Source organism: Oryzias latipes, chromosome 23 (assembly GCF_002234675.1).
Source record: "Oryzias latipes chromosome 23, ASM223467v1".
In the NCBI taxonomy this organism is placed as follows: Eukaryota; Metazoa; Chordata; class Actinopteri; order Beloniformes; family Adrianichthyidae; genus Oryzias; species Oryzias latipes.
Window position 1 is genome coordinate 13,861,506 of NC_019881.2, and position 16,486 is coordinate 13,877,991.

General features: G+C 40.0%; 1 protein-coding gene across 2 annotated transcripts in view; it reads left to right on the forward strand.

The window, feature by feature from the left end:
* Window positions 1-15,905, forward strand: part of LOC101171047 (tyrosine-protein phosphatase non-receptor type 12) — a 40,535-nt gene extending 24,630 nt beyond the window's left edge. Inside the window, exons 12-18 of one of the 2 annotated variants that reach the window (XM_023952534.1) lie at window positions 3,153-3,238; window positions 6,755-6,935; window positions 8,682-9,627; window positions 11,698-11,769; window positions 12,501-12,554; window positions 13,122-13,206; window positions 13,469-15,905. In XM_023952534.1, coding sequence (XP_023808302.1) covers window positions 3,153-3,238; window positions 6,755-6,935; window positions 8,682-9,627; window positions 11,698-11,769; window positions 12,501-12,554; window positions 13,122-13,206; window positions 13,469-13,478 — 1,434 coding nt within the window. In that variant the 3' untranslated portion in view covers window positions 13,479-15,905. The remainder of the gene's footprint in view (window positions 1-3,152; window positions 3,239-6,754; window positions 6,936-8,681; window positions 9,628-11,697; window positions 11,770-12,500; window positions 12,555-13,121; window positions 13,207-13,468) is intronic. The other variant, XM_023952535.1, reaches the window with a different exon arrangement.
* Window positions 15,906-16,486: the final 581 nt, after the last annotated feature.

Below are 16,486 nucleotides of genomic sequence, written 5' to 3' on the forward strand. Positions count from 1 at the left end.
TCTTTTATTTAAAAAAATGTTACATGGTAATAGTAGTTATCAAGTATGTGAACATTTTCATGTAAACAAGTTTTTGCTTGTATTTTTTAAAATCTTTTTTACAAAACATTTAGGCTGCAGTAAGTTTAGCCACTTACACACACCTGTTTAGAAACCCTAAGCAATAATTCCTGCTTCAGGACTTCTTTCAGGTAGTAAAGCAGACAATCTTCATTTGAGAGAGAAATATCCAGCTTCTACAGAAACCAGGATAAATGCTGCAAGACTAAAAAATGCATAAGTTATGAGCAAAAGAGTAAAAATGATCAGTGGAAGTGAATACCGTATTTTCACGACCGCAGGGTTGCACTGGATTATAGGGCGCAGTTTCAGAAATGGGTGCTTTTTCTGTATTTAACACATACAAAATGAAGACTGCTCAGGTTTTAACCAGAAAGTAGTTGTCTAGAAAACGGTTAGGAAGGGTTAAAAACCTCATCGGAGTAGGAGAACAAAACTTTAAGGGTAAAGATAAAATTTTCTTTTGACATAAAATGATACACTCCACATTAGGGAGTGTTAACTGTGGTGTTTAACAAAGCTCCCTTATTGCCTGTTCTTACTGTGTAAATATGTGGGATGAAAAATATCCATGAATAACCAAAAAAAAAAAAGTTAAAATAAGAAAGTGAGCTTTCAGTGTTTCAGCTGACATCACTCCTCTCCCATAATGCACTCTGACTCTGAGAATAGAAGCTTATCCTTTGGAAACAGTCGACCCTTCCAGTCACACAGAGAGGCACAGACGAGTTTTGCTCCAGGAATTCTTTGGCTGAGACATTTTTCAAACTGCGGCAGCATCTGAAATGTGGGCAGAAGCTGGATGATTTGCATAAAGTTGTGTCATTCATCTTGTTTTATTATTTTGTTTTTTTGGAGGACTTTGCATCGACTCGTTTGAGTTTGTTTGTTGCTCTCCTTCAAGTTTTAGAAAATGACCACACTTGCACGTGGCGTCTTTATCAGTGTGCTGCACTGACTCACATTGACTCATGTCCGGTCAACTGTTGTAAGCCACTGCAGCACCCACTTCGGTCCCTCTCAATGGCAGTGTGAACAATAAACCTACACATACACACATCCCACATGGGCTCATTTGCGTTCTTGTTCAGAGGGCATTTTCATCCCAACCTGACTCTGGTATGGCCTCCTGCTCTCCATGTGTTGCTGGCTCATTTCGCCGCTCTGTGATGAGCTGACAGCGCCCAAACATGTTCTGTCATCGTCTCTTTATCAGAGGCAAAAACATCAAATTAATGAGTCATGGTGAAAGGGAGGAGCCGAGCTTTGAAGAGGAGCATGTACTTTAGTTGGAGGAGGAGATTTCCAGCTTCAAAGACACCCTAAGACGTGGTGGACACTTGGTTCCAACTAGGGCTGCACGATATGAAGAAAACTCGCGATATGCGATATCAGTGATTAATAACGATATAATTTGCGGTATATAAACAATTAGCAAAACAACCAAAAATATTATTCCCATTCTATTACAACAGCTTAAAAATTATACTACAAATGACCCTTGTTGAAGTAGGAGGCGAACATACAACATAATAGGGCGCCATCCGATTAGTTAACAACGTGAAGGGGTCCATCTGATTGGTCAAATGCAGAAAGGGATTCTTTCAATCCATTAAACACTTCAAGCTGCCATAAGATTGTTTGGCCACATCTAAGGTAACCATTTATTGCAAATTTGCTGTCTTTTGCGATATGCATATTGCACAGCTTGATATTGCGATAACGATAAATTTGCGGTATATTGTGCAGGCCTAGTTCCAACCTGTCAAATGGACTAATTCTGCATTAAAAGCGATGGAAAATGACATTGTCTTATATAAACTTGGATTAAACCACTTAAATTACTGCTGTGCTTGCCTATATGCAGACAACAAAAAAGCAAACTCAATGAGCAAAAGGAAAACATATAAACAGTTTAATCCTTTTAGACCTGACCCCCCCCCCCCCCCCCCCCCCCAAGATGATGATGAATTATCACACCTTTCTTTTGGCTTCAAGAGTGTTATAACATGTTTTAATGTTTCTGTTTCTGTCATAATTCATAAATCTAGCCTTACATGAAGTTTAGACAATTAAACTGTAAACTACCTGTAGATTGAAATTATGCACAGCATGATTACATTTGGGGTCAGAAATATAGATATTAAACATCGCCAAAGTGGCATTTTAGGGTTAAACCAACCTTTTAGAGCATTCTAGTGTCTGCAAAATTACCTTTTGTTTCCATTAATGTATCAACTGGAAGCTGCATGGCAGTAGGTTAGCATGTTGCATGTTCTTTGACATGTGCATACACTGCATACATGTTTATATACATTCTGATAAGTTTCAACCTCATGATGATGCACTCTTAATTTTATTCAATATGCAAATAGGTTGTTTACAAACGATCTGTTGTCTAAGCTCTGTGCGAGACTCCTTGTTTCCAGCATTGACTGTATATGAGAACTGGACTGAGTGACCCCCTCTGTAAGTGACGTCAATCAGAAAGTACCCTCCGGCTCCAAGATGCCAAAATCCTATAGATTTCTATTTATAAATAAACAGCTATTACTCAACCATTTTTATTAGTCAGGAGAACCATTCTTTCTCTGTTATCTAGTTTTTAACATCGTCTTGCTAATCTTATTTTTTTAATTATACATTTTCTGTAGTCCAAGCTATTAAAGTTACAAACTGGCCAATCAGATGCCTCAATAAAAGTATGTTGTCTCACATTAAAAACGTTTAACAGATCTTGTGCCCTTTGGGGTGTTTGCTTACAACAAGCTCACTTCTGATTGGCGAGAACGGTTGCCATAGAAATGATGACTCAGGGCAGAAATATCTGAAAGCCATCAGGACTTCAGTTTTCAAGTATCGGACTGTAGCTCAACAAAGTATTGGCAAATTATTATAAGTTTTCCCCACTTTTTAAAAAGAAACGGGCAACATTTGGAAGCAGTTGCTCAAAAAAAACGAGGTTAGAAGAACATTACCCAAGAATTTACGTCTGTGGACCACAAATGCGACACATTTCTAAGGCAACAAAAAAGCCCAATTTTTTTTTTAGGTTGGACTCCCAACTGTGTTTTCTTTTTGTGTCTGAACAGGATGAGGGCAGTCCTGTCAAGGCCAGCCAGCACTCAGATGAGGAAAGATGGGACGCGCCGCCTCCCAAACCTCCCCGCGTGCGCTGGTATGACACACTCCCTCAATTACTCACAAGATTATTCTGGCCTAAATGCTGTTGCAAAAGGAACACGGCTGAAAATGAAGCCCATGTCTTCTTCCTCACATTTAGGTTCAACTATTTGTTTGATGCAGGAGTGAGGAGAAGGTGGGAGTCTGTCTGCTACAAATAAACAAATAAATAAATAAGCAAAGCGCTGCAGGAGCTGCGTTTTGTTGATAGAAAAGCCCAAAAAAGGCCAAAAACATATCAACAGAATAACAAAAATGCCAACATATTCATTAGGTTGACCAAACAGACGCAGCAGGAGTTGTTTTTCTCTGAGTTTCTGCCACATTAGCTGCCTGCCAGCCCACTGATGCAGCCGGCCTCCACTTTATCTTCTGTTTGGCTTTTAACAGATGCCTGCGGAACATTTTGCAACACTTTGCAAAAGTCTGTAACACTACATAGTTTTGAACACAACACAACCCCTAGGCCAGTTGAAGTAGAGCTGCGCTCCTCTCCCTTTTTTTTTTCGAAGAAAAACTCTTTATGCACACACAAGCACATAATTGAAAACACATTTTCATGATAAATGCACACATCTCCCTTTCTTTCTCACTAAACGTTCACTTGTTTCCTTCCTCATTCCCATCTTCTTGCTTTTCTGGGGGCTTTCGGTCCTCATTTTTCAGCTTTGTTATTCATTATTTACCCGGCAGGCACAAGAGTTGTGCTCTACTTTTGATCATTTATCCAAAAGCTCCTCCTTACGCTGCACTATACTCTGATGAAAATGTTGAAGCTAGGTTTACAAATGTGTTGCTTCTGCCTCGCTATCGTTTCTTTCACTGGGAGATGCTGTTCAACTTTGATTTATTTATAGCATAAAAAGTTTACAGACTTCAGTGGAAGTTTTTCAAACTGTTCATTTTTGTCAGAATAGCAATATTCAGAATGCTGAATATCCAAAGCTGAAGCAGTTTAGTTAAAACTAAGTTCTGCTGGGATGCTCGTTCCAGTTTCCTGCATTTGATGAGTCTGACTTGTTCTTTATTTTGCCTCTAAATTGTTCCTCCTTTTTTAATATGTGGCTTGTACCATCTGGTATGGTGGGAAATGTTTTCTTAGCCCCTAATTTTAGACCGAACCCTTAAGTGATCTGTTTACCCAAGAGTTGTTTTCCTTTTTTTTTCTTCTTTTTTTTTTTTTTGCTAGTCTTGATAAAATACACAAGTTAGAAGTTGAAGATGCTGCCAAGATAGAAGCTTTTTCCTATAAATGGAGCTGAAAGGACCACAAAAATCATATGTGGGTCCCGTCTCGCGTTTGTCCCTCTGTAACAGTCGGCTCGGGGTCTCAGTATGTTTCTTCCTGTCATCCATCTGTCTCTAAAGACATGATGTGAGCTTCGACTTTAAACTGGGAAGATTTCTGCTGATGGTGTGAAGTATTTTCACTAAAATAACCATGTTCTGCTGGCCCCTCTCCATCTGGGTCAGATGAGGGGGTTTAAGTTTTTGATGTTTTTGCTTTATCACCTATTATTCATCAAATCTTTGTATTTTACAGAGTCCATTATCAGTCCTCAATAGAGGTAGCCTCTTTTCATGTAAAATTACTGGGAACATTGCTAAAGCAGTGGTCAACTCGGTATGACACTGTCCTTAAAAAAGAATCTACATTAAACCTGGAATTGTTGTTTTTTTCCCCCTAGAACAGTAGTCCCCAACCTCCAGGCCATGGACTAGTACCAGATAACGGGCTGTAGACAAATAAAAAAAACACAACCTACATTTTTTTAGTTTTTATAGTTGATTCTGAAGGATGTTTTATTTGGGAAACTACTGGATTCTCTCTACCACATTGACTCATTCTTGACACATGTCAAGTCGGGGAGGAAACATAGCCTTCAACTTAAAAAATAAATAAATAAAAATAAAAGAGAAAAACCATGAGTCTTGATCGAAATATGCATTTATTATCACACACCATAATAATAATAATGCATAATGTTCAGTTACAGGCTGTCTATTGTTACAAAGATGCTGCCAATAAAGTTACTCAAACGGTGGATTCAAATATAAATTTTAGTGACTTCTTCTGATTGTATTTATTTAAATTATCTGTCACATCCTAAAGGTTAGATTGAGGCTGAAGTTGGAGTCTGTTTTTTTATTTTATTGATGCAACAAAGTTAATTCTGAAAATGCAGCTTCTTCTCAGAAAAGAATTTTGCTTTTGTTGTATGTTTTTGAGATCATTTTATTGAAAACATCGTGTCACTCCTGGTAAGAATTTATTGGACCAAAGTGCCTGTTAAGGGTGTTTATAATGAGAACTAGGTAAGAGTTATCTGATTGTGCTGAGAATAATTTAGTTTTCTCTCTTTTGTCTTCAGTCTTTTCTAATGCAATGTGTTGCTTCTTTGGCTTTCACCTGTTCATCTTTAGCAGCCTTCCTTAAAGAAAAAAAAAAAAGAAAAACAAAACTCCTTTAAGGTTTCATTTGTGTTATAAGGAAAGATGAATCCCTTAATGTTGGAATCCATTGGGAGTTATCAGTTTAATGATCAAACACATACTCTGCCTTCACAGAGAAAAGGATCATTAATATGTTTTTTATTCTAAAAACTGTTCTGGTGAAACGACTGGTGAGGCAGCAGGATGTTTTTGTTGGGTGGAAACTCAACTGCAGCTCAGCTAAGATGTGATAATAGACATTTTCCAGGAGCCCCCTACCAGGAACATGTTGATGTTTATACCCCCCAACCCAGACTAACTGGCACTGACGCACACAATGCACCATGAATCCTGTAGAGAACAAGCCAGATGTGGGTTTGGAAAAGTGAAACTTGCAGATTGAGTTTTTATAGCTTAGGAAACAAAAATAGGAGGAAACAAAATAGAAATCCCACCGTTTCGTCTGTCCACAGGCTTTTATCTGTTATCTAACCATTGTGTGCAGCCATTTCTGTATGAACCCCTGTCTCAGACTTGCTTTTAAATTAGCGTACACTGCTAACACTTTGTCTATTTTTATCTTTGCAGGCACATAGGATAATTTAAAAAAATAGATTTTGGGAGGAGAATAGTAATTTGGGTTTATTTATGCATAAGGACTTCTACCTGGGTCATAAATTCACCTGACCAATCTGTAAATATGTTTTTGCGTTTTTGTTACAGTGACAACAAACGTGTAAAATTGAAACACAATTTTTGCATCAGTCTGTGTGAAGGAAAACCTAAAAATATTGGAACAATTGTTTGTTTAAATCATATTTTATATATAATGTTTTAATGTGAAATATAGACATACATCATATTTCTATGATAAAGCTCCATTTCGTTTATTTACTTGGACCAACCTTTCTCAGATTATTGGTTGCAAACTTGAGATATTTACTTTACTAGAAACTATTGTCTTGTTGTGTAACGTCTCTCTGTTTCAACGTGAGCGTGAACTTTTCTCATAAAAAAAATCCTCATTTCAGCTTAATTCTCCTGTTTCCTGATCAAATTTTTCAATCTTTTTGTTTAGTTTCCAGGTTGAGGGCGATGTAAAAGAAGAGATCCTCCAGCCTCCTGAGCCTCACCCAGTCCCCCCGATCCTCACCCCGTCTCCTCCGTCAGCTTTCCCCACGGTCACCAACGTACGTCAGGACAATGATCGCTACCACCCTAAACCGGTCATGCATGTCCTACAGTCCAACGTCACACAGGTGAGGTGGATTTTTGAAGTTCGACCTTTTATCATTTAATATGTTAACACTTTGGTTGAACTAAAACCAGAATCTGAGGATTTATTTCAATGGTCTGCAGAGACTTTGCTGCTCTTGCATCATAAAGTGCAAATAATATGAAGGTTGCAAATGCTGCAAATCTCCAACAGGTATAAGAGAAACTTTGCTGAAAATATCTTCATGGAATCATAAATTAGCATTAGGCTAATATTAATTATTATCCTCGCACAAAACCAAGCACTTCTTTTAAAGAATTGGGGGTTTCTGGGGGATTTCAAGTAAGTTTTAATGTTTTACTCAAGTTTAAGCAACGACTTTAGATGCTTTTTGCGTTAGAATTTAGAAAATAATAATTACCTGGTTATAAATGATACATAAAAGTTATGTTAATAAGATGTATATTTTTGGAAATCTTTGTTACCATATAATCTACATTTTACGTCACAAATTGTGCCTGTTTATGGGATCATTTGCAAAATAGCAGTCAAAAATGTCAAAGATTAGCTCAATTTGGGGTTATAACAAATATCTGAATACTCAGATATTCATGATCTGTTCCGGAAAGTACAAGTAGGATTATTTGCGATGTCAGAGATTGTTGAACTATCCAAACAACACAAGGACGAAGGCAAATGATGTTGTGAAGATTCTGGCTGAAGATGGTATGAATGTTTCATTATAAACAGTGAAATGAGTACTGTACAGACACGGGGTGACAGGCTACTCTGCCGGGAAGAAGCCATTACTCAAAAAAAACACAGAAAAGCAAATAAAGACTTTCATTTTTGGAGACACGTCCTGTGGTCTGACGAAACTAAAATTGGACTGTTTGGCCACAATGACCATCGCTATGTTTGGAGGAAAAAGAGAGAAGCTTGCAGGCCTCAGAACACCATCCCAAGTGTGAAACATGGGGGTGGTAGCATCATGTTGTGGGTTTGTGTTGCTGCTGGATAGACTGGTGCACTTCCCAAAATAGATGTGGAAATATTGAAGCAGCATCTGAAGACATGAGCCGGAAAGTTGAAGCTGGGCCGCAAACGGATCTTCCCTATGGACAACGACCCGAAACATACCGCCAAAATGGTTACAAAGTGGCTGAAGGATAACAAAGTCAATGTTTTGGCCTGGCCATCACAGAGCCCGGATCTTATTCCTATTAAACATTTATGATCAGAGCTGAAAAGGCGTGTACATCCAAGGCGACCTACAGTCACACCAGTTCTGTCAGGAGGAAAGGGCCAAAAATTTCTACCGAATCTTGTGGAAAGAAATCCAAGACATTTGACCCAAACACTGCAGTTTAAAGGCAATATTACCAAATACTTAATAAATGAATGTAAACTTTGATAAAAGTAATTAAAACTTGTCTGAAAAAAAACCCTAGTGCCATAATTCTGAAATTCAGCAAATGGAAATAATTTTGTTAATTGTAACTGACCCAAAACAGGAAATGTTTACTTTGATTTCATGTCTGATGGTGAGAAAAAAAAAGGATATGTGTGTTTATATGTGGTGTATGTAAACTTCTGGTTTCTACTGTACATATAGCAACTATTCAGACAGAAAGATTAAAAAGTAAGAACCATGGTTGGATTTGTGAATTATAGATCCTTGAATCAAATCAGATCGCCATAAAGTAACAATCCATGGCTCTAGCACAAGTGTTCTTTTATGGTTGCAAAAACTGTTTTTTTTATTATTTTTTAATGTTTTTTTTTGCAGAATAAAGACAAAGATGGGCTTCAGAACAAATCTGACCCAGTCAAACAGACCAGTCCCTCAGAGCAGAAAGATGTATTAAGCCGAAACCAACAAACTCAGGTCTCAAATGTAGACCTCAATGACAACTACAACAACAAGTTCTCCTCCACGTCTACAAAGCCAGAATTTGGTCAAAGCCAGACTCAGGCGCCGTCCTCACCCCTCTCCCCGGTCATTGAATGTCCCGGCATTCCTCGGATCGAGAGGAAGCTCAGCATTGAGATTAAAAAGGTGCCGCTGCAGGAAGGACCTCGGAGCTTTGACACGTCTTCTTCTGTCGGAGGAGCAGGCGGACAGGGAGCCAGCTCCTGCAGCAGCGGCTGCATGCTGCAAAGAGGCCAGGCCTTCAAGTCTCGCTCCACTCAGTCCCTACTGACGTCGAGCTCCTCCCTGTCGGAGGATTCGGGCACAGAAGGAGGAGCGCTTGGATGTTTGGAGAGTCACACCGAGGGAAGCGCTTTACCCAGGCCAAACCACCTCCCTGTGAAGAGCGGAGATAAGGTGGAGCCGCGCGAATGCAGCAGAGCGGACGTGAAAACCGGACACGCGTCGTGGACGGAGCCCTGCAACAGCCCCGAGAAACTATTCCCTAAAACCTCTTCTTCCTCTTCCTCTTCAGACCGAGTTGCTCCCTCTTCGTCCTCCTCCTCCCACCTCTCCTCTTCCTCTTCCTCCTCTTCTTCGTCCACCCCTGTTAGGACTGCCATAAGTTTCACCAACCCCTTACATTCGGATAACTCGGAGGAGGATGGGAACGAAGTGATGTCCTGTGAAAAGGAGGCTCTTCATACAAGCGTATCCATGGTGACCACCGTGGTGTCCTCGTCGCTTCTTCAACCAGTCAGAAAGGCGTTGCCTGTCTCTATCGTGGGCCACAGCATTTCATCGCCCACTGCAGCCACTGCAAGTATGTCAAAATGTCACTTTCAGGGAAAGCTAAAACGTTTACTGCCGGTCATTTTTAGGGCAAATGTTTTTTATTTCAATTAAGTTTTAGTTTTAGTTAAGGCACGGAGATGACTTTGTTTTATCATTGCTATAGAAGCACATGGTAGGGCTATTTCCTTAAATCTTAAGCTATCAGCACCCTCATGTCAGAGCACTTAAGGAAAAGGGAAAAAAAAGGCATTTTAACATTTTCTGTCAGAAAGCATGACTGTTGACTAACTGATCGGTGTGCTGCAGATTCTGGTGGGCAAACATCTGCAAAAGCACTCGTGCTCTTTCAGCTTGTATGTGGGAGTGAGTTTGTGAAGGAAAGGTTTGTGTGGGGTTATGTGAGCATGTCTGCTGGGGGAGGATTAGGCCTGCATGGCTCTTGATGAATGCACTTCTGCTCAGGTTAGGCTGAACGGCGCATCGCGGTGCGATTTGTCCAAAGTTGTGGATACAATCTGCTGCTGGGAAAGGACTGACATCTTCCCATTTTCTGCTTTTTTTTTTTGCAAAACCAACAGATTTCAAAAGTTGTCAGACCGACGTGTGGGAGCTGTTTGTGCTGGACTTAGTCATGTTATATCTAACATGATCTCATGCTGATTGTGCTTGTGGCGTTGACGTGTGCAGAGACGTTTGGCTTTTATTTTTGGCAAACTGTTGAGATCAAGCTTTTTTTTTAGAAGTCTGCTTTGCTTCTGTAGCTCGCTCATTCATTTTGGCTGTGGCAGCTTCGTTTGGAAAAGGCTGCCGGCTGCTGTGCAACTGGTTGCAAGAATTTACTGCTTGTTGACTGGTTCCTCTGAGCGGTCTGTCAGGAGAAAGCTGGTGGCGGCTGCTTTTTCGCATCACATCTCTGACAACATTGAGGTGCATGCGTCACGAAGTACAGTTAATGGAACACATCAGATGACAAAGACAAGACAGCACCAAACCTCAACAGATACTCAATGTACTTTTCCAGTTGTGGTAGGAATAACACGTCAAAGTAAGGGTGGGGTCATCTAAGATAGCACAAGGGTTAATAAACCTAGCCAAGAGGCTTTGGCACATCTAAAAACATAAAATCATGGAAATAAAACTAATTTATCTGTCATTTTATCATAATCTAAGCCTGCTATGCTAGTTTCACTTGAATAAAACACAGAAATACAGCTTAATACATTACACAAAATGTATGTCTTATTCCCAAAAGGTTATTAAGGAACATTAAAATTGTTAATCTCTAATAAATATGTGCTCTCTGCCATTACAGACCTGGATAAAAGTACATTACTTAGGTTGTTGTAAGGTTTTATGAGTAATCAAATATTTATCAAGATTTAAATTAAAAGAGCTCGCTGGCCTCAGTCTTCTTCAGACGGAGCATTTTTAAACCACTGGGCGACATTAATGGGAAACACAAATATAATAGCCTTCTTAACAATTCATAAGGTGGAATTAGTTGCTGTTAAATTTTAACTACAGCAGAAGCTGCTTTAAAGACCCACTCCAACCGTCTTTTGAGCTTTAGAGCCTTAGATATTTTTTAGGACATAGTTTCTGCAGAGCAGCAGTAGTTCATTAAAATCTCCCTGCAAGATGTGGGCAAGCAACCCTGCCCCCTCGCCCCACCCAGTTACAGAGAGCTCTCTGTTTACACTCGTTCCTGCTAGCTATCCAAATGTACAGCTTTGAGCAGACGCCAGTTCAGACGAGGAAAACAGACATTTGTGTATATATATATGTCCTCCATCATTAGAAAAATGCCACAAAAACATGTTACAAACATAAATGTCACTGGAGTGTCTTTAAACGTGATGGCAGCACAGAAAATGAGTTTGTTGTAATGTAGCTCTGTGTGTTGGCCTCTGATAGTTGAAACACTTTACTATCTCTGTTTAGTGAGACTGATTTAACTTTTGATTTGGGATTATACAGAAACACAAGTCTCTGCATTTAAATATAGAGGCATTGTCAAATGCATCCTATAACAACCTTCTTTAATTCATTTACTTGTTTTGATATTTTTTTGAATTGACCTCTGACATCTTTAACCCAGACTGCTGGGACAGCGACGACTCCCCTCCCCCCCTCCCTGAGAGGACCCCCGAGTCCTTCTTACTGGCCACAGGTGCGTTTGCATTGGTCACCATCATCAGGTGTGAGTCCAGGGGTGTGGATTTGCTGGCCCGCTGCCTGGTCTACCGTGATTCATGACTTCATGAAAGGAGAAGTGTTTGTGATTTAAAAACCCAAACATTGTCCAGGTGGTGTGATGTTCAGTGTGTGCAGATCGGTGTGTGCGTTGTCCTATTAATAACAAAAGGCTTTTCAATTGGAAGATTTGGATTTATTGTAATCAGCATTGGTTGTTTGGTCGGTTTTCTGTTATTTAAGCAGAAACAAGATTTCTATTTTGACTTGATCTTGTTCAGCGGGCCTTTATCTCTATGGTTCTTGGGTCAGGGAGGACAGACCGACCGCCATGCAGCCTCCTGCTGTGTCCTGTTTTCATGTGTTCACTCTTAAAGGGAGAAACGGGTTGACGTAAGGAGCAGAAAAGAAAAGCTTGTTGCTCTCATTAGACGTCTTGTGAGGTTTTCACCACTAGAGGTCAGCATTCACCATTTTTACAAAGTGCTGACGGTGTGTTTTTGGTTTGTAAAATCAAAACTATGGACATTATTCCAAATATTTCACACAACAGCTTTTTTCTTTTTTGGGGTTTAAAAGCTAAAAATGTGTGGTTTTAAGAGCAACAGAAAGTGTTTGTATGAGTGTTGTGGGAACATTATAAAAATTAATATTCAGTTGGGATGTTTTCTATCCTTAAAATTCACTGATTATTTCTCCGTTCCTTAGACCCAGATGACCTAAGAACCTCCGCCTCGGCTGAATGGAGCAGTAACCTGAAAGGTGGGATCCTGGCCCTCTGCTTCTGTGTGCAGAAATGCTCGTTTCTATTTATCCCATTTGCAGATTTGTCTAAATTCTCACAGTTGTTAGTCAGCAGAAGAGGAGGCAGACCCTCAGAGGCTTACAAATGAGCCTGCACGCGATAAGAGAAACAGCATCCGTCAGAAGTGCAGCTGCAAGAGTAACAAGGATTTAAGAAAAGAGAGGAAAAGGAATCAAACATGTCTGTAGAGGTTTAAGAAAATGAAAGCACATGCTTATTTGCATTCTGTTGCCACCAGTATTTGCAGTGTAGAGGCAACAGCCTCAAAAAAAGAAAGAAGACTTTTATCTCCCTGATCGTGTTTTCTATTTAACTTGACACAAATAGAAATCACGCAACAACCACAGAACACAGCAAACTCTGAAGGTCAGGGCTGTCTCCGTCTGTTTTGCGAGTTTGCTGTAAAAGCATCGTACATAATCCAACTATCCTAATAGAGTCGAGATTCTTGGTAAAATGATCTGTGTTTATGTTGTGAGCACTCACACATTCTTTTGTTTGTCTGTCCATATGCTTGTGCTCAGATTTGTCCAATTGTGTTATGACATCTCCAGCTGACCCTGCATCTGCTGCCAACACGGCAACTGAAAGCCAAGCTGGCTTGGGGGGGTAAGTCTGCAATTCCCCTCCTTTCTGTTCATTTTCTGCACGATTCACAAGTTATGCTTTCAAAAAAAAAATTTAAATCATTAAAAACATTAACTTGCTGCTGGCAAACACGATTTCTGTGAAAGTCATCAGTTTTTAGATGCAGGGTGTGTGTTTTTTGCTGAGCCAGGTTGGGGGGGTCACAAGTGCAAAACATGGGAAACATTTTTCCAGATGGGATTTATGTTGTTTCAGTTTACTCGAAGAGCGTGTGTCTTTCCAGGGTCCGGTAACCACGGCGGTCAGCCCAAAGGCTCTGGACAGCCACCGCTGGAGAGGACGTGATGGAGACATGCACCAACAGTGTCCTCCCTTATCTGGAGAGGAACTCTATGAGTCTCACCTGGCTTGTCCAAAAACTTAATGGCTCCACGCCACAGACTGACGGCTCCCTTTCATCCAGGAGGTGCTTCTGTGTACAACCCCCCCGCTAATACCCTCCTCCTTTCCAAGAGCCGCTGTGTAACTCAGAAGAACAGCTCCTGGTTGAGAGTCCAAACTAAAAAAGAACTTTCTGTTAAGTGGTTGGACTTCTTGAAGCCAACCGGGGGTCAGTCTCTTGATGGTTTAAGGATAATCTTTTATGGATTGATAGTAGACTAACAAAGGGCCTTGTTGTTCTTTTTGACACTTCATGAAAAAACAAAAAAATCCTCCCTTTTTTACACTAAAGAGGGATTTGAGTGTTTCTTACACTTTGTTTTAAACCAAATAAAGTTTTGATCAGGAGAAAGCTACTGTGGGAGGCAGACTCCTGAGGTTTCACAAAACGTAGAGGTTGTTTCTCTACCTCACATGGAACGAACAACAATCTTTTAAAGCGAGCTTAGATAATCTGTTACCCATGATGCAACTTTTCCTGTTGAGTATGTGGAGGTTTCCAGGGAGCTCTGTGCATCTTTGTATTTCAGTCTTTTTCCGGTGCTACACTGCAATAGATCAGAAATGAAAACGCAGCGGCGTTTACCTGCTCCTCGCCGCTGCGCTGCTTTTCGTGTTAGCGGTCATAACACCGGCTCTGTTGTCGGAGTCGGAAGCCAACGTGGCTTTCTTCACTGCTGAGGTAGATTTCGTGCTAAACATGTGGTTCCAGTCGTTGATTGTTTGATTATTTTGATAGAAGCTAACTGGGTGTAGCTTTAAACATTCTGAGCAGTCGTGAATCTCAGAAGGTAAGCAAATATGCATTCATGCTGCTGAAATATCCTGTGAGTCTGTGATTTAGCTAAAAGCAGGAAGTGGAGCTGAGATTTTTAGAAACGGTAGGAAGCAGCTCAAAGTGTGCTGCTCCTTCCTTTTTCTTTTTTCTTTTTTTTTTTTTAAGATTTAAAGAAATAATAAAATTAACGCAATTTATCTCGTCTCCATCCATCTGATCTTTCTATAATCTGTTGGGAAGAGCAAAGAGTTTCCAGTCCCCAGTTTTATCACATCAAAGGTAAAATTGCATTAAGCACATCAGTAATGGGCAAACTCATTAGCTCTATGACTCTGGCTCTCACTGCTGGGACCCTGAGTCTGCCTTAATCCACCTCCCAGAGAAGACTGTCCTCCCTTCGTCTCCTCTACGTTTCTGCATTCTTTTATTTTCCCTATTTTGCGCGTCTGCTTTTGATTTTCTCGCTTTTCGGTAATCGACAAAGAAAGTCCTAGCTTTTTACAATAAACCTCAGTGTTTCAGAGTTTGAATGTTACACCTGGAACCCTTGAAAGTCTGGACATGACAGATGGAAATGAAACACATCAGATTTTTCATTTTTTCTCACACTGGTTGATCTTGACCTGCTTTAAACGTGTGTGGGGCAACAATCCAACAGGGACCCAGAACTACTGTTTTCTCTTTCTTTCTTTTAACATATCTCTCATTAGCTACCATGACTTACAGTTTATAAAGAGAAAGCACTGTACAGGGCAGTTTAGGCTTATAGTATTACCATTTTTTTAAACTATCTCATAATTATTCCTAATAACAGAAGATGTAAGAAAGTCGATACCTGATGTTGATTCTTCTCTCCCTTAAATGTAAATTATTCTGCCACCCTCTTGTTTTTGCATCTGGCAAATATTTCAGGGGTTGTTTTTAATTTTTTATGTTCAAACTATATGCTTAACAGATTGATAAAATGTTGTTTTAAATGGTTGGTGGGGGAAAAAAAGCATACACTGCCAGCCGGCCACTTTCTTTGATGACTATGATGGGCAATGAGTAAGATTGTAATAATAATATTAATGGTGATGATAATAATATGGTCTTTTTTTCTTTGTAAATTGTACTTTAAAGGTTATTTTTGTATACATGGTTGTTTGTTCGCATCACAGAGCCACTGAACACCCTCCTTCCCAAACCCTCTCTGTTTTATTTTTTATCATATTTACTCATTATAATTTCTTTCATCCTCTCCTACTTCAGCACTAGTCATCTTAGACCAGAGCCCACTGTGCCTTTAAGAGAAACGCCTCCATCCACCTTTTCGCTGTCCTCCAATCATCATTAGTGGCATGAGCACCTGATTCACTGCTGCTTGCTCATCACCTCCTGTGGGACTTTTTCTGGTTTTTTTTTCTCCTCCTCCTTTTTCCTGCCACACAAACTCACAAACACATGCAAAATGTTTGCATGTTGCAGAAATCAATCAGTAAAAATTACCATAAAGTGAAAATGTGTCCTTTTTTTTTATTATTCTGTCTGAAGCAGCAACCCTGTTTTATGTCTTTTCAAATGTCAAACCAGTCATGCAGCCACTAACTTAATCCTGAATCCATGGAAGCACAAAAACGGCCCTCATTACTGTACTTATGGATTTAGCCAGTTTGAGTTTTATAATTACATCCGTGTGTGCGTGTGTATTTGTCTCAGCGGGAGGCTTTCACCCCCTTTTGGATTATCTGCCCAGACGCCTGCATGCACACTAAAATGAGGACCGTAGCAGGTGGCACAACCAACCACACACACACACATACACCCCCCCCACACACACACACCAGACCGCTGCTTTACAGAGACCTGGAAGGTTACACATTTGTATTCACTTTGCACATACTGAGAGGCACAGCAGGAGGCCGCCCATATTGTAATTAATGGCTGGCACTCAGGTGCGGTCAATGTTAATTTCAGATTAACTGTACAGCTATTTAATGGATCATATCCAGTGTTTATAACTGCTGTTTAAGATTCAGTTTGTAAATATAGAAGAAAATGTGTGCATAATGTAGTAAAGGGGAGCTGCTTTTTACCTGCTAT